Source organism: Rhinoderma darwinii, chromosome 1 (genome assembly GCF_050947455.1).
Source record: "Rhinoderma darwinii isolate aRhiDar2 chromosome 1, aRhiDar2.hap1, whole genome shotgun sequence".
Taxonomy (NCBI): domain Eukaryota; kingdom Metazoa; phylum Chordata; class Amphibia; order Anura; family Rhinodermatidae; genus Rhinoderma; species Rhinoderma darwinii.
In genome coordinates this window covers 215,984,789-216,008,725 of record NC_134687.1, presented here as the reverse complement: position 1 = coordinate 216,008,725, position 23,937 = coordinate 215,984,789, and the positions used below count along the sequence as shown (strand labels likewise).

At 39.6% G+C, this 23,937-nt stretch overlaps 1 protein-coding gene across 2 annotated transcripts in view; it reads right to left on the bottom strand.

The window, feature by feature from the left end:
• CSGALNACT1 (chondroitin sulfate N-acetylgalactosaminyltransferase 1) overlaps nucleotides 1-23,937 on the bottom strand; it is a 395,968-nt gene that overhangs the window by 23,045 nt on the left and 348,986 nt on the right. For both annotated transcript variants that reach the window (XM_075861555.1, XM_075861564.1), the window contains 2 exons: nucleotides 11,622-11,800; nucleotides 9,583-9,677 (listed from right to left, as the gene is read on the bottom strand). In XM_075861555.1, the coding sequence (XP_075717670.1) occupies nucleotides 9,583-9,677; nucleotides 11,622-11,800 (274 nt within the window). The remainder of the gene's footprint in view (nucleotides 1-9,582; nucleotides 9,678-11,621; nucleotides 11,801-23,937) is intronic.

The window sequence follows — 23,937 nt, the reverse complement described above, 5'->3', positions numbered from 1 at the left end:
GACTATAGGCTAGACACCATAGGCGTCATCTACTTCTTAACGGTCTTACACTGCTGCTTCTTGTCCATATACAGTATGCCTTCACAATAGATCAGTCCCGGTTTAAACTATAGCTGACTTATTGCATATTTGAAAAAAAGAGGTGTTGTCAAACAGGACAAGAATATGCTCAACAGTGTAATTTTTAGTTGTCTAAATTAAATATTTTACACATTTTATCCGTTATTGGACCCAGGTACGTATATCTATATATGCTAGCATCCATGCACTAATTATGCACTGGTGTTCTACTGTAGTCATGCTTGTTCTGCATCATGTAAAATGGAAAGAATTCATTCCCAACCCAAACCTCCTAATGCTCTGGGCCAGGGGTCTCAAACTCGGCCGGGTAAGTGGGCCACATATAGAAAAAAATGGGAAGTTGACGGGTCGCATTACTTTCAAATTTGATACAATACAACATTATTGTTAATCAATTAGTTATTTGAACTACTATAACAATACTACATTACTATAATAATACTACATTACTATAACAATACTACATTACTATAATATTACATTCATATAATAATACCGCTAGGTTTAAAATTTGAGAGAATTCTCTCCGTGCTTATTTCAACAATCCACAATCCAGCCTCTTTTTAGATGCTGCCACAGTGCCCTCTGTAGATGTTGCCACAGTACCCTCTGTAGATGCTGCCACAGTGCCCTCTGTAGATGCTGCCACAGTGCCCTCTGTAGATGCTGCCACAGTGCCCTCTGTAGATGTTGCCACAGTGCCCTCTGTAGATGCTGCCACAGTGCCCTCTGTAGATACTGCCACACACTGCCCTCTGTAGATACTGCCACACACTGCCCTCTGTAGATACTGCCACACACTGCCCTCTGTAGATACTGCCACACACTGCCCTCTGTAGATACTGCCACACACTGCCCTCTGTAGATACTGCCACACACTGCCCTCTGTAGATACTGCCACACACTGCCCTCTGTAGTTACTGCCACACACTGCCCTCTGTAGATAGTGTCACATACTGCCCTCTGTAGATAATGCCACTCACTGCCCTCTGTAGATAATGCCACTCACTGCCCTCTGTAGATAGTGTCACTCACTGCCCTCTGTAGATAGTGTCACTCACTGCCCTCTGTAGATAGTGTCACTCACTGCCCTCTGTAGATAGTGTCACAGTGCCCTCTGTAGATAATGCCACAGTGCCCTCTGTAGATAATGCCACAGTGCCCTCTGTAGATGCTGCCACACACTGCCCTCTGTAGATACTGCCACACACTGCCCTCTGTAGATACTGCCACACACTGCCCTCTGTAGATACTGCCACACACTGCCCTATGTAGATAGTGTCACACACTGCCCTCTGTAGATAATGCCACAGTGCCCTCTGTAGATAATGCCACACACTGCCCTCTGTAGATAATGCCACACACTGCCCTGTGTAGATACTGCCACACACTGCCCTCTGTAGATAGCGTCACAGTGCCCTCTGTAGATAATGCTACACATTGCCCTCTATAGTGTCACAGTGCCCTCTGTAGATAATGCCACAGTGCCCTCTGTAGATAATGCCACAGTGCCCTCTGTAGATGCTGCCACACACTGCCCTCTGTAGATGCTGCCACACACTGCCCTCTGTAGATGCTGCCACACACTGCCCTCTGTAGATACTGCCACACACTGCCCTCTGTAGATGCTGCCACACACTGCCCTCTGTAGATACTGCCACACACTGCCCTCTGTAGATACTGCCACACACTGCCCTCTGTAGATACTGCCACACACTGCCCTCTGTAGATAATGCCACAGTGCCCTCTATAGATAATGCCACACACTGCCCTCTGTAGATAATGCCACACACTGCCCTGTGTAGATACTGCCACACACTGCCCTCTGTAGATAGCGTCACAGTGCCCTCTGTAGATAATGCTACACATTGCCTTCTATAGTGCCACAGTGCCCTCTGTAGATAATGCCACAGTGCCCTCTGTAGATGCTGCCACACACTGCCCTCTGTAGATGCTGCCACACACTGCCCTCTGTAGATGCTGCCACACACTGCCCTCTGTAGATGCTGCCACACACTGCCCTCTGTAGATACTGCCACACACTGCCCTCTGTAGATACTGCCACACACTGCCCTGTGTAGATACTGCCACACCCTGCCCTGTGTAGATACTGCCACACACTGCCCTCTGTAGATAGTGTGTCACACACTGCCCTCTGTAGATAGTGTCACAGTGCCCTCTGTAGATAGTGTCACAGTGCCCTCTGTAGATAATGCTACACATTGCCCTCTGTAGATAGTGTCACAGTGCCCTCTGTAGATAGTGCAACAAACCACTGTAGATCATCACACTCCCCCCCCCCTATAGATAGTACCACATCCCCCTATAGGAGTGGAATCCCAAGTCAGAGCATGCCGATGCACTGGCTTGGGATTTCTTTGCTGTAGAATGGGCCCAACACACCCTACCCTGCTGACAGCGCCACACACCCCCTCCATGTAGGTAGCTCCATTGAGACTCCTTCCTCAACCGGGGTGTGTAGCTCTGTCAAAAGTGGGGTGTGTGGGGAGCTACTACTGGGGGTTACCACTACATGGGACTGTCGGGCCAATGCTCACCAATGCGTTCGCAGTGCGGGAGGACTGACGTTATGAAGGAGCGCTCCTCATTCCGACTGCTCTATCCTCTCCCCACGGGCTCACCAATGCGTTCGCATCGCCGGAGGACTGACGTCATGAAAGACCGATCCTCCTTCCAAACGCTCTCTCCTCTCCCTGCGGGTTGCGGGACACAGATGACAGCCTCAGGGGCTGCATGCGGCCCGCGTGCTTGAGATCCCTGCTCTGGGCACTGTGATAGTGGGGCTGCAACGTCATCCCAGGAGGCCGGACTGGACGAAGAAACACAGACTTCTGGGTAAATATGTTTTGTTTTTTCCGTACTTGCGATTTTTGCGGGAAATTCCTCAACGCAGGTCAATTTATTAACGTTTACGCTGCGTTTTTTTCCGCATCGTGGCCATGAGATATTCTAAATTACATCCACTTTGCTGCTACTGTAATTGCTGCAGAATTTCCACACAGAATTCCATTATGGAGATTCTGCAGCATTTACGCTACGTGGGAACCCGGCCTTATACACAAGAAATCCCTGATGGTGAAGTCTAACATACTCTAAAATTAACTGAAACATCTACAATACTGCATTAGACATTAGCTGTAAAACTGATAGGGAGGTATCCATGTGGTCACCAGGAATTTATCTTTGAAGTGGCATTGCAGGGTAAAGAAATAAAGACTAGATCGTGCAGCTATCCTGTGAGCCTTGGACTGAGATTCGTGGGTGGCTACTTTATTGTTAGCGCTATATTTTTTTCTCCAACCTAATTTATTCTACATAACTAAATAAGGTCAATTAAATTTGTCATTTTCTTTCTTTACACAGCGGTGAAATGATAGAATTGTCCTTACGTTTCTTCCTGTTTAAATACTTTTCATGTTTGGTCATGGTTAGAGGTCACACATAGAGATAAGTCCAGCATACTGTGTTACTGTACTTCCTCCACATAATGGATGTAATAACTTCCCAATAATCATTAAACACTAGAGCAGTAATGTTTCCCTGGGGAGATATTAAAAGTTAGCTGCTCTAATGAAATGCGTTGTTCATATAATACTTGAACACAACCAGGGGTGTAGCTAAAGGCTCATGGGCCCCGATGCAAAGACTCTTCTTGGGCCCCCCACCCCAAACTTCTCATGGCCGACGATCCGCAGCTTTCAGTTGCATCACTGGGTCTCCTAAGTGACCCAACGATGTAGCACTAGCAACCAGGGGCATCACTGAAGTCTTACAACGTCAGGGGAAATAGCCCCAATACATATACCGCCCAGAAAATGTGTGTGCGTGTATGTATATGTGTATATAGGAGACAGCATATCTATAGCATTACGACCCTATAGCTCAGCAGACTGTATCACACATGATAGGATTAGATGCAGTGGCTTAGCAGACAGTATCACACATGATAGGATTAGATACAGTGGCTCAGCAGACAGTATCACACATGATAGGATTAGATTTAAAGCCCAGCACACAGTATCACACATGATAGGCTTAGATATAGTGCTCAGCTTGCGGACATTGTGGCTCCAGCGCTGGACCCAGGAAAGGTAAGAATAATAAATATTTTGCTTTTTTATGTGTTACTAATTATTTTTGTGTGTTTGTGTTTTTTTTACAAGTTCGGTTGTTGGACTACTTCGATGACGGCTTTTTTATATATTCTCAATAAAATGGTTAACGAGGGTTCTGTGGGATTTTTATTTCAATAAAATATTTTTCCTATGTCTTTGTATTTTTCTAAACTTTATTACTACCACCTTAGTAATAGATGCTGGCTGATTGACAGCATCCATTACTAAGGCACGGCTTAGTGTTAGACATGAAGAGGCTAACACTAACCCACATTATTACCCTGGTACCCACCGCCACCAGGGGTACCGGGAAGAGCCAGGTACGATCCAGTACCCGACCATCTGTAGTGATGGCTAGGCATTGGCGCGGCCGCAGGCTGGTACTATTAGGCTGGGAAAGCTCAAAAACAGTGGCCCTTCCCACCCTGGTAATGATAGCCTGCTGCTGCTGCTGCTGCTGTGTTGTATCTGGCTGGTTATAAAAATGGGGGAAGCCCACATCGTTTTTTCCAATTTAAAAAAAAAATAAAATTACATGACCTGGAAAGATGCCCATGATGCAATCTGAATACAACACTGTGTGCATGAATGATAAGATGTCCATTAGCTACTGGAAATGCATTATTTTCTTCCAAAATTTAGACTTTCAATAAATATTAAATAATTAGTAATGTCTAATGTACCAAGTTGGCTCATAACAGATGAATTCATTGCAGCATAGTGACACTCAGAGGCAAGCTTGTTCTGCATGATACACACATGCGCAAACACAAACTATATAAATATATATACATACACAGATCAACCACCACAGTAAAATGAGTGGATGTATATGAATGCCATGAAAACAGATGTCACTACCCAGTCAGGTGCATGTTTGACTGCACAGCAGAACCTGTTAGCTCTCCCGACATGTCCATTTTGGTAAATACAGTAATAGTTTTCACAACAAAATAAGTTTGGAGACGCTTTTCTTAGAATTATGCATTGAGTCAATCCTCTGTTATTCTTCCTGGAAATGTATGACTAAATTATTCCTCCTGGAAATGTATGAATAAATTGGCAACTAGGTGTTACCATTTCCCTTGTCAATAGGGGGTGTTTTACACAGTATGACACTATCTGATCAGTGCTGACAGTGTCAGGCTGTGTAGGGACACACCTCACTAACAAGGGGAATGATAACACCCAGTTGTCAATTTATTCTAACATTTCCAGGAGGGATAAAAGAGGAATGGCACAAAGCAACGTTCTAAGAAAAGATGCTCCAGAATTGTTATTTAATGGGGAATGCAAGTATTTACTAAAACAGACATGTCAGGAGAGCTGAGAGTTTCTCTCTAAATGTATGATCTTACATATTATACTTTTTCTGTCTTTGTAAAGACTCAGTTAACAAAAGGAGAAATCCTTGATATTATAATAGATACAAATTATATCTTTCTAGAGTCAGTAAATCTGAGCTGTGCAATGACTTGACATCCCAAGTTCACTTCCCCAGAGGCTGCAAAGTAATGTCTTTTAAACAAGACTAAAAGCTATGGCAGACGCTGAGAACTTGAGATTATCAGTAAAAGACTGATTGTCAGAAAAACAATGGTAGGAAATGGTCCCTGCTGGTCTTCCTCTCAGTTCATCTTTTCCTCTACGGCTGGATTCACACGAGCATGTTCGGTCCGTAATGGACAGAAACGTATTTCGGCCGCATTTCCCGGACCGAACACAGTGCAGGGAGCCGGGCTCCTAGCATCATAGTTATGTACGATGCTAGGAGTCCCTGCCTCTCCGTCGAACTACTGTCCCGTACTGAAAACATGATTACAGTACGGGACAGTTGTCCTTTACGGACCGAACATGTGAACACGTGTGAATCCATCCTAATAACGAAGAGAGAGAAAAAAAGAAACCACAATACACAATCTAGTATCCTTCTGGCTTCCATCTTCGATTTGTTGGCTGCTGTGATCAGAAGTGTCTCCAGCTCTTCATATGAATACCAATGACATTGCTAAACCAACACAAAATTGCGCAGATCCAGTGTCGCCACGCAGCGGCAGCATCACTTTTTACTAAACCTCTGCTTGGTTATCAGAGCAGCTGAGACACTATTAACTGGGACTCACAGCGACCACAAGAATGCAGGTCCCAAGTTACTTCGTTGATCACTGGGACCCCCACCGACCACGAGAATGGGGATCCCAAGTTACCTGTTTGAACAGACCGGTGGTCACGCATTGGCGCTGCCACTCCATTCACTATCTATGGGTCAGATATAGCTGTACTCGGCTACATCTGTCAGTCACATAGACTGGTGGCATACGTCACCCATAGACTACAATGGTATCTATTTAACAAATATGTCCTAAACTCTCATGACCCCAGTTCATGACATATCCGTTCAATGGATACCATTATAGTGTATCGTGACAGGTGCCACTGTTAGGGCATCTCTCACAGCCTAAGTTTAAGGTATACTTCAGGAGCTTTTCCTGGCAGCTGAGGGCTGGGAGCGTCCCTGCTCTGCCGTGTGAGATCGATATTAGTATCGATCTCACTCGTTTAACCCCTCAGATGCGTTGCACAATAGCGTGCACCGCATCTGAGTGGTTTTGGAAGAGGGAGGGAGCTCCCTCTCTCTCCCACCGACACCCGGCGATAAGATCGCCGAGTGTCTGTGTCTCGAATAGCAGCCGGGGGACTAATAAAGGCCCCCAGGTCTGCCTGTGGTGAATGCCTGCTAGATCATGCCGGAGGCATGACCTAGCAGATGCCTGTCCGTTTTAAATGGACAGGCATAATACACTGCAATACAGAAGTATTGCAGTGTATTATAATAGCGATCGGAGAATCGCATATTAGAGTCCCCTAGTGGGACTAGTAAAAAAGTAAATAAAAAGTTTAATAAAGTTAATTTTAAAAAAAATTGAAAATGAAAAACCCACTTTTTCCCCCTTACAAAATGCTTTACTATTAAAAACCCAAAATAAAGTAAAAAAGTTACACATATTTGGTATCGCCGCGTCCGTAACGACCGACTATAAATCTATTACATTATTTAACCCGCACTGTGAGCGCCGTAAAAAATGTAATAAAAAACTATGGAAAAATTGCTGTTTTCTGTGAATCCTGACTTTAAAAAAATGTGATAAAAAGTGATCAAAAAGTCGCATCTACTCCAAAATGGTACCAATAAAAACGACAAGTCTTCCCGCAAAAAAATCGGCGGAACAAAAAAAAAAGTTATGGCTCTTCAAATATGGAGACCCAAAAACAAATAATTTTGAAAAAAAAGCGTTTTTACTGTGTAAAAGTAGTAAAACATACAAAAACTATACAAATTCGGTATCGTTGCAATCATAACAACCCGCTGAATAAAGTTATTGTGTTATTTATATCACACGGTAAACGGCGTAGATTTAAGACGCGAAAAAGTATGGCGAAATTTCAGGTTTTTTTCTATTCCCCCCCCAAAAAAAGTTAATAAAAGTTAATCAATAAATAATATGTCCCCCAAAATGGTGCTATTAAAAAATACAACTTGTCCCGCAAAAAACAAGACCTTATACAGCTATGTCGACGCAAAAATAAAAAGGTTATAGCTCTTGGAATGCGACGATGTAAAAACGTAAAAAATGGCTTGGTCATTAAGGTTTAAAATAGGCTGGTCATTAAGGGGTTAAAATGTGTCCGTTTATTTTTGTTTCATTTATTTTGACTGGCAGTGATCTGTGTAAAAAAAGACATGTAATTCATGTTGTCAAACGGTAGGAAAATTGTGACTTCTATAGAACAGCAACTAACCTTTTTGACAGACAAGAGAAAAATCTCAAAACAATGACAAGTAAAGATATGGAGTACTGGCCACCAATGTTAATAAGGTTTTTTTTTTCTTGAAGCAAAGGAGACCATAAGAATACAAATAGAAATTATATTAGGAAACTAAAATCATGCGGCTTTCTCGTAAAGGTACAATTTAAAGTGGTAGCTTTGTTGAAACGTAAAGTATATATTGAGAAATTACATATATAGCAATTCCCTAACTCCAGGGCCTTTTACACGTGGCGATAATCTCCCGAATGATCGTTAGATCGAACAAACGTTCCCAATTATTGTCCAGTATAAACATGTGCAGCGAGCGAACGATCCGTGATAATTGTGACTATTGTATTATTTGGAGTCAATTTAATATTTTCTGCTGTGGCCCTGCAGATCCATCATCAGACTGTGGTTTATGGCAGCCTGTAGCTTGTATATATCTCCATATCTTCGTAAAATAAAAAACAGTATATCTGCTATTAGGTCTGCAGGCCAACTATAAGTTCCAAACAGACCTTCGGGCAATAAAATAATTCCAGTGGTTACAGGGGTTGCCTTATCATGACAACCCCTTTTCATATTGAAGCTTGCCCAATAATAAGATGATCTCTACGGATCCAGCGTCAGAAACTCCTGGTGGAGAAAAAGCTCTGGCGGCTGCTAGAGGGAAAATGTAGTATTACATGTTGGCCATTCATGTTATGCCTGGTTCACCGGAGGGAGAGCCACTGTTTGAAGCAGCTCTCTGGTCTGTCTAATAGAGGTGGGCCGAGAGAGTGGGACCCTCTCATGACATCCCTGTTAGGGAATATGTGACATTGCCTTCAAAGAAGGTATATAGCTATATTTTCTCTGTTCAAATAATACACACAAAAAAAAAAGGATGTTCCAAGCATGTTCCACATTCTGATAAATTCGGCATTTTGCCTCCCTGCTTCTCCAGTCTTTTATATGTATTTTTATGTCCAGACAAAGTACATGCCATGCAGTGATACACCGGCTTTAGCATCATAGTGCCCACTAATAATTTGTGTTCAGACTTTGTCTATTAAACAATTATTATTTTTGCACCTTGCAGTGCCGCTGCTACTGCTAAAACTATGAGCACCACTATTCTATGCACCAGAGAGTTTTCTATGAATGAAGGTTCAGCTCTATGAAACAGTCGTTTATGCATTTAGGTTATTAGTGAAGGCCACATAGGAGTATATTTCTCTTCTATGTCTGGTGCAATAAAACACCCAGGTTATACATAGCCAAATGTAATTCAGGAACTTCCCCTATTAGGAGATCATATAAGGTAGAAGTCTGGTGATACGATTGTGCTGCTGGACTACAGACTAAACTAAGGTCACAGCAGACTACCTTCTGGAAAATATGTTAGGACTTTCCTAAATATCAATACCGGGTACATAAATTGCAAATCCCTTGTTTGACTTGGCTAGAGCTAGAGTAGAATGAATGCCAAGAGCTTAACCTCAGAGGTGAGGGAAGAGGAGACACAGTCTACATTGATTTCATGACCTAATGTTGCCTACGAGTCACTTACCAGTTGTTGCTCAATGGGAGGAATGGCATCATGATGTCCATAAATTATAGCCGGGTTATACTGGCTGAAAAGAACAGGATAAAAAACTCTTTTCCCTAAAGAAGAGATAAAATACAATATTATTATATGACTTTAAAAGCATCTTCTCTGTCTAGTAAAGTATATGTTGCAGGGTATGTGCACCTTTTGTTGCGCCAATAAATCAAAAAAATTAAGCAACTTTGCAAATTTTCTTGAGCATTTGTGTATACAGCACCTATAGAGATCTATGCTGCTTCTGCTCCATGATTAGATATTAAGAAAAACCTCTGTGTATAGTCTGACCTTGCAGTCATTTATTACATCTGTGGTCAGAGCAGGGTAGTATTATTCACTCACAGCATGTTATATATCCCTAAAGAGACTTCTCAACTATATTTTCTCACAGAAACAGCCATGTCAATGTTAGAGAGGGGAGAAGATTTAGAGCATGCTTCTCAGAGAACACCCACTGAACTCAAAGCTTGCAGCATTATATGCAGGCATGTCAGAGAAAACAGGTTTTGAAAATAGAAGAAGCATAGTAGATATTAGCAAGCGATCTCTATACTAAAAATAATTTTGTTCATGGTGGAGAAGGTGGACAAACACGAGGTGGTGGCAAGAGACCATCACAAAACATAGCTGTAGTCACACCTTGACCCCTGTGTCTGTGACACACCATGCTAACAAATAGAAAGTTTCTCTGATTTACTACTATTACAGCACCATTTTTTAGTAAAAGTTGTTAAAGTACACGTGTCCTCCCTTAACTTATCTCTAAACCTGACATTTACCAAGATGTGTGGCGCAAGGTGTTTGAACAAACATGTAAAAACAAGTATACCTTCTACGGATGCCTCTGATGGATAAATCCATCAGTCATCCGTCACCCATAGACACCAATATTTTTTTACTGGATGGCTGTAACGGATGCTATCCAATGGCCATACATCGATTATCCGTCGCCTATAGACACCCATGTTAAAAAAAAGTATACGTTAATGTAGAGGTTTTTTCACTATATGATCGAGATTGTATTGAATTGTACAACTTAATGCAATTCAAGAAAAGTTCCCTTCCCGCTGCGGCCACTTTTAATCTTCGCTTTTACCTCGCTGCCTTCCAAAAGCCATCACTTTTTATTTTTTATCAACATAGCCATGAGAGCTTTTTTTGCGGGACAAGTTGAAGTTTTTCATGCCACCATTTATTTTACCATATAATCCACTGGGAAACTGATAAAAAATTATTTGTGTGGTCAAATGGGCAAAAAACTGCGATAGTGGAATTTTTTGGGGGTTTACTTTTTAGGGCGTTCATTGTATGGTAAAAACGACATGTTCACTTTATTCTTTAGGTTGACACGATTATGACGATACCAAATTTCTATGTTTTTTTTATGTTTTACCACTTTTATAAACAAAAAACTATTTGTAAAAAAATCTGAGGCCCCTATATATGCTATCGTGACCATCACTGTATTATATATATAATGAATTATAAAATAATTCTAAAAAATTAATTATAAAATAATTTGAAAACACAGGCCCACATTTCAATCCAAAATAGCGTATAATCTTCTGTGTGACATATTTATTTAGCATTTGCGTCAGAATTTAGAGCCATTTATGCCATGCACATCACTTTGTAAAAGTGGAGTAAAAAGTAGAGCGTAGCTTACTGCTTGGCCGGGATTTAGAAACATTTATGAAATGTAACTATTTTTTTATTTTTTATTTTTTTGATTCATAATAATTTCAATGCAAAAAAGTACAAAAATGTAGCAACATTAGAAATCCCTAAAAAAGGAGCGATATAAAGTTTGCAAATGCTAGACAAATGAAACGTAAATAAAAAATAAAAAAAAAGGATTTCTGATTTCATGACAACCAGTGCTTATGAGTGGGCATTAGCCTGCGCTCTACTCCTCCATGGCAGTGAATGAACTAATAATTCATGAGTTTAACCCTAAAATAGAACAGCTGCTGGAGATCAGTTCACAGCTGGACAGGTCATACCTGGCTGTGTGTTGATCCTGCATGTGTTGAGAAACTCTGCATTGAAGTAGATATCCACATCACAAAAAAACAGAAGGACATTGTTTCCTTTCCAGGCACGAGCACCAACATCTAATCCTTTTCCGCGGGAGAATTCCTCGTTCAGCTGGATGAATGTGAAGTTCTTGAAGTTCGCTGCTCTGGAAAGAACGAAAATAAACAGAAAATGTTTTCTTTTTCCTGTGAATTTTTCACAAGAACTATGTACGATATACTATGTACACTCCTCTTACTAGTTATTATATAGTAGCTGTTTACCTGCAATATAGGCTACAGGCAGATGGAAAAGAGGTCTACTAGAGAATATTGAGATATTATTATACCGGGAGTGGATAAAGTATTAACACTTTGCCCTCCACTAACTCATCATAGAACACCGCCGTTATGTCTCTAACAATCCACCGATAATTGTGAGCCCTGAAATTCATAACCGGGTGTAATCTAATGTGTAATCTAATAGGAGTGTGGGCAGTCATTTTTGCACTAGTAGTCAGATTGACTAGAATGTTTGACTAGCATATATCCAGAGGCGTTACTTGAAGTTCCATCTACTATGTGACATTTAACATACTGGTGTCTTCCTATGTGGTAAAGGGACCTTTGTTGCACCCTCAGGCTCCTGTGCCATGGTGCAACTGATACCCCTGCACCCCTATTAGTTGCGCCCCATGTATATTCTGTTACTATTTCGTGCCCACTACTATGTTTTCGGCTCTTGAGAATGTGCAATGCTATGTCACTCCCACACCCCTCCCCCAATGCTATGGGGGGTGTGGGATTTATTTAAAAAAACTGTCCTAAAGTTAGACAGGAAAAATCTAGACCGTACATGCAGAAACTGTGCCAAATTTATCACAGTAGCCCACGCTGTATGATAAATTTAGCGCATCTTGCTAGACACGTTAGATAGTTTCCTCTTCTTTACATCACCTCATGGCTGCCATACCTTAACTATATATTGCGCCAAAAGAATGGAGCATTTTAGGACTACCGCATTTTAGGACTACTCTTTGGTAAACACTTTTCAAAACCGTAAAAACATAATTCTAGTACATTTTGCTTTGTATATTAACCCCTATTTGTTTTGTATTACTTTATGGGCACTACTATCAAGATAACCAATCCCTATGTAACACTAATGTATGGGAATTGTGTAGCACTATGTATAAACAGTTGGGATCACTATGTGGGAACAATCTGCAGGACAAATATTTGGACAGTTACATCTAATGTGGAACAGTTTGGGTCTACTGTGTAGTTATAATTTGACGCATTTGTTGTTAGTGCAAAAAATGCTTCATGATAATATTTAGTGCCCACGGTTGCTGGTTATAACTTTATAGCAGTACATTACCAGGTCAATTACTATACAAACCTTTTGGTATACTAGCTATATGATGGTGTGTGAGGCTCTATAGCCGTGAGATTTTATAACACATTGGCAAATACATGGTATTGCTTTCACTGCATCACACAAATGAAAAATAAGGCTGTATTCACACGTGCTGAATTTGTTTAACGTTTTATTTGCCACAAATTGTGCCTCAAAAAAACTCCAAAAAACACCACAAAAGCAACACATGTAAACACACTCTTAGAGCTCTCTGATATTAGGATGTATCACCTTAGATACTTGTGTCAAAAAATTAAAAGTATTAAAAAGGATAATCAAGATACAATGTAACGATTATGTTACAAAGGTAATGGCAACAGAGATAATGACTAAAATGGTCTTAGGATCCGATCCATATCTCCTATTAAGTCGCTTACATTAGGACTATCATTATTTAGGGAAATAAACTCAATAAATAAGAAGTTCAAAAATTCTAGTTGGTCCTACCTCAGGGTACCTGAGTACATCATCTCTTATAGAAGATACTATTACTGAGAAGTCATCAATTCCAACAACTGTATCTACTTATACAATCACTATAAATCTTTTTCCTGCCACGACACATTCACCAAGGTCCTTTTATTGCAAGGACTATATAACTTTTTTGTTTAATATTCTTATCAATTCTAAGACTACAATTTTACTCTTTGCCATAATTTTAGGCATAAACGCAGAATACAGAAAGAACTGAAAATCTGAAATATTTCTAAAAAAAAAAAAAAAAAGAGTTGTTTAAATTCAATGGAATATTATTTTACCTAAAGGATAATTAGTAATGATTGATAATTAATAATGAAGAAAACCAAAATTACAGTAAGGGATACTTATAGGTGAAGGGACAATAATACAGTATATGCCTGTAGGAAGAAACGAGTGTTCTAGGTTAAAAATGTTCATTTACTAGATCATATATCATGAGCAGAATTGGCTTTTAGTGATATACAATGCTTGGAAATGTCCATAGATGCTCAAATCGTGTTTTATGATATTATAACAAGTAATCCATTTTTCATTTGATCTTTTTACTATTTTACATGATGGGAGTTCTAAAAGTTTTTTTCCTTTATTTCATTTTTGTATGTATTAGAAATTGGAAATTTTTATGGTTTTCATTTCTAGTTTCTATGAGATTGAAACATAAATCTCTTTAAAATTAAAATACATATATCAAAGCGACATGGGATTGTCAGAAGGAAAATTAATTCTCAGACTCTTTAGACAGAGAAATTCAGTGTTACATAGATTTAGTATGACAAAGGTATATTAACTAAACAATTAATTTCCTGATGCAAAAAACAGGAGTGATGAGAAATACAACTTATGCCAGAATTGTTCATAGTTTCCCTTTTAAAGAGAATACATAATAAAAAAAAATATTATTCTTTTTCTGTTAAACATATTTTTGGGAAATTTGGGCTGTTTTTTTATGTGACTATCCATATTTAAAATCCTGAAATTTTCCAGTTATCAACTGGCCACTAGAGCAGTCACAATAGGCTAACATATTCTGTTTCCTGCAGCTCACTTTTCAGCCTTACTATATCGATTGGGACAGGGTCAGCAAATGGGGTGAGTAAAAGAAAGCGTTATTGTACCGCTGGAGGCCTATATAAAGCAAGATAGCAGCACTATATACACAGATGAGGCTCTGTATGCATCTCCCCTGTCACGGTTTGGTCCTTAGGGAAGGCGGCTGTACTTACACTTCTTGGAGACTGGAATAGTCTATGACATTTCTTAGTCAATTCACTCCCATTCTTTGCAGCTGCCATAAAGCACACACACCCTGCTGTACTATCTATACAGGAAGAAAATGTGTGTGTCCTCAATGTGGACATTTTTTCTCAGGAAAAGTCTTTAAAGATAAATTGTAAAATAGTTTAATATATATATATATATATATATACACCAGTAGAAAAAACGGCAGCACTCTAATTCAGTATATAGGTTCCAGTAATGAAGGGTGCCAGCTGATAGTCCCGATCCAAAGACCATACGTATATCCAAAAAGAAAATTCAGCAGCACTCCAATGATCAATGATCATTGGAGTGCTGCTGAATTTTCTTTTTGGATATATATATATATATATATATATATATATATATATATATATATATACATACATATACATACATACACACTACCGTTCAATAGTTTAGGCTCACTTAGAAATGTCCTTATTTTTGAAAGAAAAGCACAGTTTTTTTCAATGAAGATAACATTAAATGAATCAGAAAATACACTCTATACATTGTTAATGTGCTAAATGACTATTCTAGCTGCAAACGTCTGGTTTTTAATACAATATCTACATAGGTGTATAGAGGCCCATTTCCAGCAACCATCACTCCAGTGTTCTAATGGTACATTGTGTTTGCTAACTGTGTTAAAGGCTAATGGATGATTAGAAAACACTTGAAAACCCTTGTGCAATTATGTTAGCACCGCTGTAAACAGTTTTGCTGTTTAGAGGAGCTATAAAACTGACCTTCCTTTGAGCTAGTTGAAAATCTGGAGCATTACATTTGTGGGTTCGATTAAACTCTCAAAATGGCTAGAAAAAGAGAGCTTTCATGTGAAACTCGACAGTCTATTTTTGTTCTTAGAAATGAAGGCTATTCCATGCGAGAAATTGCCAAGAAACTGAAGATTTCCTACAACGGTGTGTACTACTCCCTTCAGAGGACAGCACACACAGGCTCTAACCAGAGTAGAAAGAGAAGTGGGAGGCCCCGCTGCACAACTGAGCAACAAGACAAGTGCATTAGAGTCTCTAGTTTGAGAAATAAACGCCTCACAGGTCCTCAACTGGCAGCTTCATTAAATAGTACCCGCAAAACGCCAGTGTCAATGTCTACAATGAAGAGGCGACTCCGAGATGCTGGCCTTCAGGGCAGAGTGGCAAAGAAAAAGCCATATCTGAGACTGGCTAATAAAAGGAAAAGATTAATATGGGCAAAAGCACACAGACATTGGACAGAGGAAGATTGGAAAAAAGTGTTATGGACAGACGAATCGAAGTTTGAGGTGTTTGGATCACACAGAAGAACATTTGTGAGACGCAGAACAACTGAAAAGATGCTGGAACAGTGCCTGACGCCATCTGTCAAGCATGGTGGAGGTAATATGATGGTCCGGGGTTGCTTTGGTGCTGGTAAAGTGGGAGATTTGTACAAGGTAAAAGGGATTTTGAATAAGGAAGGCTATCACTCCATTTTGCAAAGCCATGCTATACCCTGTGGACAGCGCTTGATTGGAGCTAATTTCATCCTACAACAGGACAATGACCCAAAGCACACCTCCAAATTATGCCAGAACTATTTAGGGAAGAAGCAGGCAGCTGGTATTCTATCTGTAATGGAGTGGCCAGTGCAGTCACCAGATCTCAACCCCATAGAGCTGTTGTGGGAGCAGCTTGACCGTATGGTACGCAAGAAGTGCCCATCAAGCCAATCCAACTTGTGGGAGGGCCTTCTGGAAGCATGGGGTGAAATTTCTCCCGATTACCTCAGCAAATTAACAGCTAGAATGCCAAAGGTCTGCAATGCTGTAATTGCTGCAAATGGAGCATTCTTTGACGAAAGCAAAGTTTGAAGGAGAAAATTATTATTTCAAATAAAAATCATTATTTCTAACCTTGTCAATGTCTTGAATATATTTCCTAGTCACTTTGCAACTCATTTGATAAATATAAGTGTGAGTTTTCATGGAAAACACAAAATTGTCTGGGTGACCCCAAACTTTTGAACGGTAGTGAATATATATATATATATATATATACATATATATATATACACACACATTATTTTTCTTCTACAGGTTCATATTTAATTACATTTTAGTTAAATACATCAGACATTCCCTTTAAATCAAAGCCGTATTTTCACTGGAAAGTTAGTAAACACTTCAAGGTTTATTCTGAATTGTTTAGTGAATTGTCACTGGAACTGGAAAACATGGTGGAAAATTGGAAAAGGACTGAGGTGTATTGCTAGATAATATATATATCTACTTGTAAACCCCAGCCTGGAGCACGCAGATGGTTATGGTATGTGCCAAGACACAATTAATGGCTTTAGTCTCCCCCCCCCCCCCCACCCCGCCAACACCTGGAGGAAATAAGATATGCCACTACTCCGATTTTATATACTTCAAAGTCAAAGAGCCACAACATCAAAGAGAGAGTGTCAAACCAGCATTACGAACAGATTATCCCGTCCTTAGAAAAAAAAAGGACTGGAAATCATATCTCCATACAACCATATGTACATTGCCTGCATGAAAGTTGTTGAGTGCAACAGTTTTGTTCTTTAATGCAATGGCTATTTATACAGCAAACACAAATCTTAATAATACGATATAGAGCATTTCTTAACAGTAAGAATGAATCCTTTGAATCCCAGTGAGCAGATAAATCAACATTGTATGAAGCAGAGCTAATAAGTCGTTTATATACCTATATAATTAAACTCACCTCCTTTTTTATATATTTATCATAAACAATGGGTCGTTTCATACTTAAGTGTCAGTAGCACAGAGAAGTTTCATTAACGTCTGCAATAAACCTCAACGTTCTGCCACGTTCTGCATTGTTTGTTTTAGATGAGGGTTGGCCAAGGAACATATTTTTATTTTAAAAATGGGTCTGCCCATGTTAAACTTTTCAAAAGCATTCCAAATTCTATAAACCATAGATAGGGTGGCTAATGATGGCCAGATTATTAAACTCTTGAAGAGTAAAGGGCCTTTTACACCGGCAGGTGCAGCGAGCGTCGATCAACGAGACATCGTTGATCGGCGCTCGTTTGCTCCTGTTAAGCGGAGCTATAAATGGGGACGAGCGGTCGTTACTCCGATCGCTCGTCCCCATACATTATTATCATGTCGGCAGGGAGATGTGCTGCCGTCAACGATAATATGTCACTTTTTTAATACGATATGACCAGCAGATGAGCACCCTTAAAGGAACAGTGTCATCACAAATTATTTTTTTATATGTTAAAGATGTTAGTGCTTTATTAAAAACGTTTATATTCATTTGTGTGTTTGTGTTTTACTTTTTCTTATTTTTACACTTTTTCTTCCCTATGGGGGCTGCCATTTTTTGTTCCATTTCTGTGTGTGTCGATTAACGACACATACAGACATGGAATACGGCAGCCACAGTCCCATAGGGACTGCGAACGGCTCCCGTCCCATTGACTGCAGTGTACGGCGTCTGTGTGGGAGCTGCGCATGCGCCGCTCCCACACAGTCCAATTTGAAATTGGCGCCGTCCGGCGCCATTTTCCTGTGGACCGGAAGTCGCGGCCGGACAGTAATATTACTACTTCCGGTCGCGGCTTCCGGATTAGTGCACTTGGACCAGCGTCAGCAAACGGAGCGGACGGGCCGGAGGGAGCCGCGGCGGCAGGAGCAGGTAAGAGATTTCAATGTATGTTCATGTTTGTGTGTGTTTACTACTGTATGTAAACCTACTACACTGTGTGTTAGCTCAAAAAATGGCGACACACAGTGTAGGAGGTTACACCGTTCAAACCCCTCGTTTATCCCGGCACTAGCCAGGATAAAGGAGGGGGGGATGCTGAGAGCTCACTAGAGCGAGAGCTTTTTCCCAATTTTGCAAAGCTGCAATTTTGGGGACAGCTCCATCTAGTGACCAAAAATGGGTAGTATTATAAATTAGAATTAATTTATAATATTTCCTGACTCGTGAAAAAAAGAAAAAAAATTTGAACAATGTTTAGTCACCCACACACTAAATGTTTAATTTTTTTAAAAAAAACATGTTTTTCTGGCAACACATTCCCTTTAAGATGGTGGCAACAGGCATCTGAAAAGCAAATCTATCTATTCCAAATTAGATCATGAGGTTCCATTCTCACCAGAAGAAGCTGATGAATTTAGCATCTTTACTTGGTTTAGGTTAACTGACTATGTTCATGATATATTTGTAGAAATTAAATCCCATCAGGACAACCCCTATCTATATACCCTACCAGAGTACATGGACGTCATAGAGAAGGTCCCCCACCATGGATAATCCAGAGTAGGGAGCCGCTAACAAGCAGCATCTCTCATGGACTCGGGATAATCATGTATTACATTTATTTTTTATTTATTTTGTGTTGCTTATATAGCGCTAACATATTTTGCAACACTGTACAGAGGTTGTCACCATTCGCATCAGTCCCTGCCTCCAATGGGGCTTACAATCTAATTTTCCTATCTCTGATACATGCACACAATGACCCACTTTATTGGAAGCAAATTAACCTATCAGTATGTTTTTGGAGTCTGTAGTCTGAATGGCCAACATGTAAGGCCTCATTCACACGAGCGTATCAGATTCACACGCGTGAAAAATGCGCGTGAATCTGGTCCGTGTGTATTGCGTTATGCATCAGCGTGCTTTGCGAGTGGCATGCGTTATTCACACACTCGCAAAGCACATCTTTCTTTTATTTTTTATTTTCAACCGAATTGATGCGCAAATCACGCACCGCACACGGATGTGCACCCGTGTGCAGTGCATGGTTTTCACGCACCCATAAACTTCAATGGGCGCGTAGGTGCGTGAAAACGCACCAATATAGGACATGCAGTGAGTTTCATGCAGCGGACTCTCGCATGTGTTAACGGCCCCATTGAAATCAATGGGTCCGTATGCTGCGCGTGATTTCTATGCGCAGCTCACGGACGTTATTCACGTTCGTGTGAATGGGCCCTAATACTACAGTACAGAGGTCTCGTTTGCTGCAGATTCCCCAGCAAAATCAGTTATTTCCTGGTACCCATATTAAATAGGTTGTCTGTGATGAAAACCCCTTTAACATATAGATAATGGACAACAGAATTACATCATTGCCTTATGATAAGCAGATGTTTTTGAATATAATTTTTATAAGGGTTGGCATTGGATAAGGTTTCTGCCATGGTGTTTTAAAACAATGTATAAGGTAAGTCTATTGGTCTAGGAAGAAGTATTTCTAATAGTTAGGGTATGTGCACACACACTAATTACGTCCGTAATTGACGGACGTATTTCGGCCGCAAGTCCCGGACCGAACACAGTGCAGGGAGCCGGGCTCCTAGCATCATACTTATGTACGACTCTAGGAGTCCCTGCCTCTCCGTGGAACTACTGTCCCGTACTGAAAACATGATTACAGTACGGGACAGTTGTCCTGCAGCGAGGCAGGGACTCCTAGCATCGTACATAAGTATGATGCTAGGAGCCCGGCTCCCTGCACTGTGTTCGGTCCGGTACTTGCGGCCGAAATACGTCCGTCAATTACGGACGTAATTAGTGTGTGTGCACATACCCTTAAGGAAACTTGCGCTTAATTCATTAATAGGTGAATGGCTCTTAATAAATCTGGTACATTTGGAATTGTCGGACTTTCTTTTTACGCCTTGCTTTAATAAGCCATACATTAGCTTCACAAATTTGCACCTTTTTTAATCTTTGCCTTTGATAAATGAGTCTAAAAGTACATTTACAGCTTGATAACACCATACTTTTCTTGCCTGTTTTCTTTATTAGAGTATGAAAACAAAAGTTGCAAATTCTTGCACAAATTTTGCCCAATTTTTGGGGCAATTTTTAATGGAAATGTTTAACCTCTGCAATTTCCGCCAAAATCAGGAGGAATGATAAATGTAAGCCAATAAGTCAAAGAATAACTGGAGTAAAGTTTTACGTTTTACGAAAGCTTTATGATAAATCCACTATTCTAAAAACACAGTGCATAGAGTGAATGAAGCACTCCAGTATAAAAAACAAAAACATTTCCAATGCTAATTATTAATTCTGAACTCTTTTCTTGAGTTTTCGGTTATGTATATTTAATAATGTATGGGCAGCTTTTAAAGACCAGAAAAAAATGGTAAGTTACACATAATTATATTATATCAATATCAATTTGCCCTGGATGTGGTTGTGAAGATGTGGCCAGGGTATCCTTAGATAGAGTGGAATGTGTGAAAATTCACAGCCGCTTTCACCGCACATACCTGATCTCTATTCTATTTGCTGAATGTTGAGAGTTATGATGGCAATATTCTTTTCATGCTGTCTTTAAACAAAAAAAATAAAAAAATAAAATAGGCAGTGTTTTCCTAATATATAAATAAGCTAATAGTGTGAAACTCCGGAATGTAAATGTATTTGAGAACAATCCTTAAAACTATTGCTGCTTTAATGTTATCATGTATCTAAGAGAGTGCCAACAGAGCGTGCCGCACAGAACAATTGATGAGAAAGATAAAACCGCAATATAAGAAATATAAATATTTTATTAACCCTGTAGTATTAGTTCTTGCTCCATAGACTTTATCATAAAAAAGGAGAAGAAGAAAAGTTTGCATTATTTAGCAGTCACGGGATGTGAAGTTAGTCTAATAGGAAAAATATCAGCATCACAGGACGTTTAATGCAGTCAGGAAACTATGTATATTTGAAACCTGAATAACATACAATTCAGTCATTAATCTCTGCGAGGTCAATATGAAAGCAATAGAACAATAAATACTAATTCGGGTTTACATTTTACTACATAGCCCCTTTTTAATCCAAAATAATGCAATATGAGTAAAGATAGACTATATAGCAGGATACTGAGAAAAAGTAGAGTAGGCAGCCACCTAGTGGTCATTTTTTGTCTAAAAAAAATGAATAAACAGCCTTTACATTGATTCTAATGCCAATAAGACGCTGGTTCTGAATGACTGATAATGTTGTATGACAGGATTGTACATACATGGGTTATACAAGAGCTGATCTTAGGGATGATAACTGTTGGCTGAACAATTGTTTATCTGGCAACTAGCAAGATGAACTTCAGGGACCAAAAGGGGTGCATTCTGAAAACTATTTGGGGACCAAGAGGGCTTGTCCCACCTATGAAAAGCATATTTATCATAATTTATGTAATTATACAATATACTTACTATTACAAAAAGCATAATAATAAGTGCATGATACAATAATAAGCAATAAAGCACCATCATTACAATATATCAAGTCACTTTTGAATATTATTGTTTGTTTTTTTCTAATAGAAAAATAAACAATATAAAAAGACAAAATAAAAAAAATCTCGATATAAAGAACTTTCTATCATCATAAAACAAACAATTTGCAGACGCTGAAAGTAACATACACCTAATTAATCCAAATGTCCAAGAAACGGTCCTGTACATTTATTATTTGTGAAAAATGTCACCAGTTGGAGGAAATTTTCGAGCACTTCATGGTTCCCTCTGCTGACAAGCTTTATGGAGATGCTGATTTCATTTTCCAGCAGGTCTTGGCACCTGCCCACACTGCCAAAAGTACCAATACCTGGTTTAATAACCACAGTATCACTGTGCATGATTGGCCAGCAAACTCGCCTGACCTAAACCCCATAGAGAATCTATGGAGTATTATCAAAAGGAAGATGAGAGACACCAGACCCAACAATGCAGAAGAGCTGAAGGCCGCTATCAAAGCAACCTGGGCTGATCGCCTCTATGCCACGCCGCATTGATGCAGGAATTCATGCAGAAGGAGCCCCGACCAAGTATTGAGGGCAGATACTGTACATACTTTTCAGTAGGCCAACATTTCGGTATTAAAAATCATTTTTGAAATTGGGCTTATATAATATTCTAATTTTCTGAGACACAAAATTTTGGGTTTTCATTAACTGCTAGCCATAATCAACATTAAAATAAAAAATGCTGGAAATAGATCACTCTTTAATTGAATTTCTGAAATAAATAGACTTTTTGATGATATTCTAATTCATTGAGAAGGACTAGTAAAATATATATATATATATATATATATGCGTGTGTGTGTATATCTATCTATATATATATATATATATATGTGTGCATATATATATATTTATATATATATATATATATATATATATATATATATATATATATATATATATATATATATATACACATATAGATATTTGTGCATATTAATATAGATATATAGACACACTACCATTCAAAAGTTTAGGGTCACTTAGAAATTTCCTTATTTTTGAAAGAAAAGCAGTTTTTTTCAATGAAGATAACATTAAATTAATCAGAAATACACTCTGGTAAATGACTATTCTAGCTGCAAACGTCTGGTTTTTAATGCAATATCTACATAGGTGTATAGAGGCCCATTTCCAGCAACCATCACTCCAGTGTTCTAATGGTACATTGTATTTGCTAACTGTGTTAGAAGGCTAATGGATGATTAGAAAACACTTGAAAACCCTTGTGCAATTATGTTAGCACCGCTGTAAACAGTTTTGCTGTTTAGAGGAGCTATAAAACTGACCTTCCTTTGAGCTAGTTGAGAATCTGGAGCATTACATTTGTCGGTTCGATTAAACTCCCAAATTGGCTAGAAAAAGAGAGCTTTCGGCTGGGTTCACACGTGGCGGAATTTCACTTAAATTCCGCTGCGGACACTCCACAGCGTTAATCCGCAGCGGAGCCGTTTCTCCATTGACTTCCACTTTAATTTAGCAGTGTTCGTTTAGACGATGCGTAAAATTCCGCTGCGGAGCATAGGCTGCGGAGCGGAATTTGGTGTCCGCAGCATGCTCTGTCTGTTGCGGAGCAGTGGCGGACTGGTTGCGGACTCATGGCGGAATTTCTCCATTGACTTCAATGGAGATTCTAATTTCCGCAATGAAGTCCGCAGCTGTCATGCACATGTTATGTGTGCTGCGGATGCGTTTTGCTTTTTTAACTTGACATTTCTTCATTCTGGCTGGACCTATGTATTTCTAGGTCTACAGCCAGACTGAGGAAGTCAATGGGGCTCCCGTAATGACGGGAGCGTTGCTAGGAGACGTCAGTAAATAGTCACTGTCCAGGGTGCT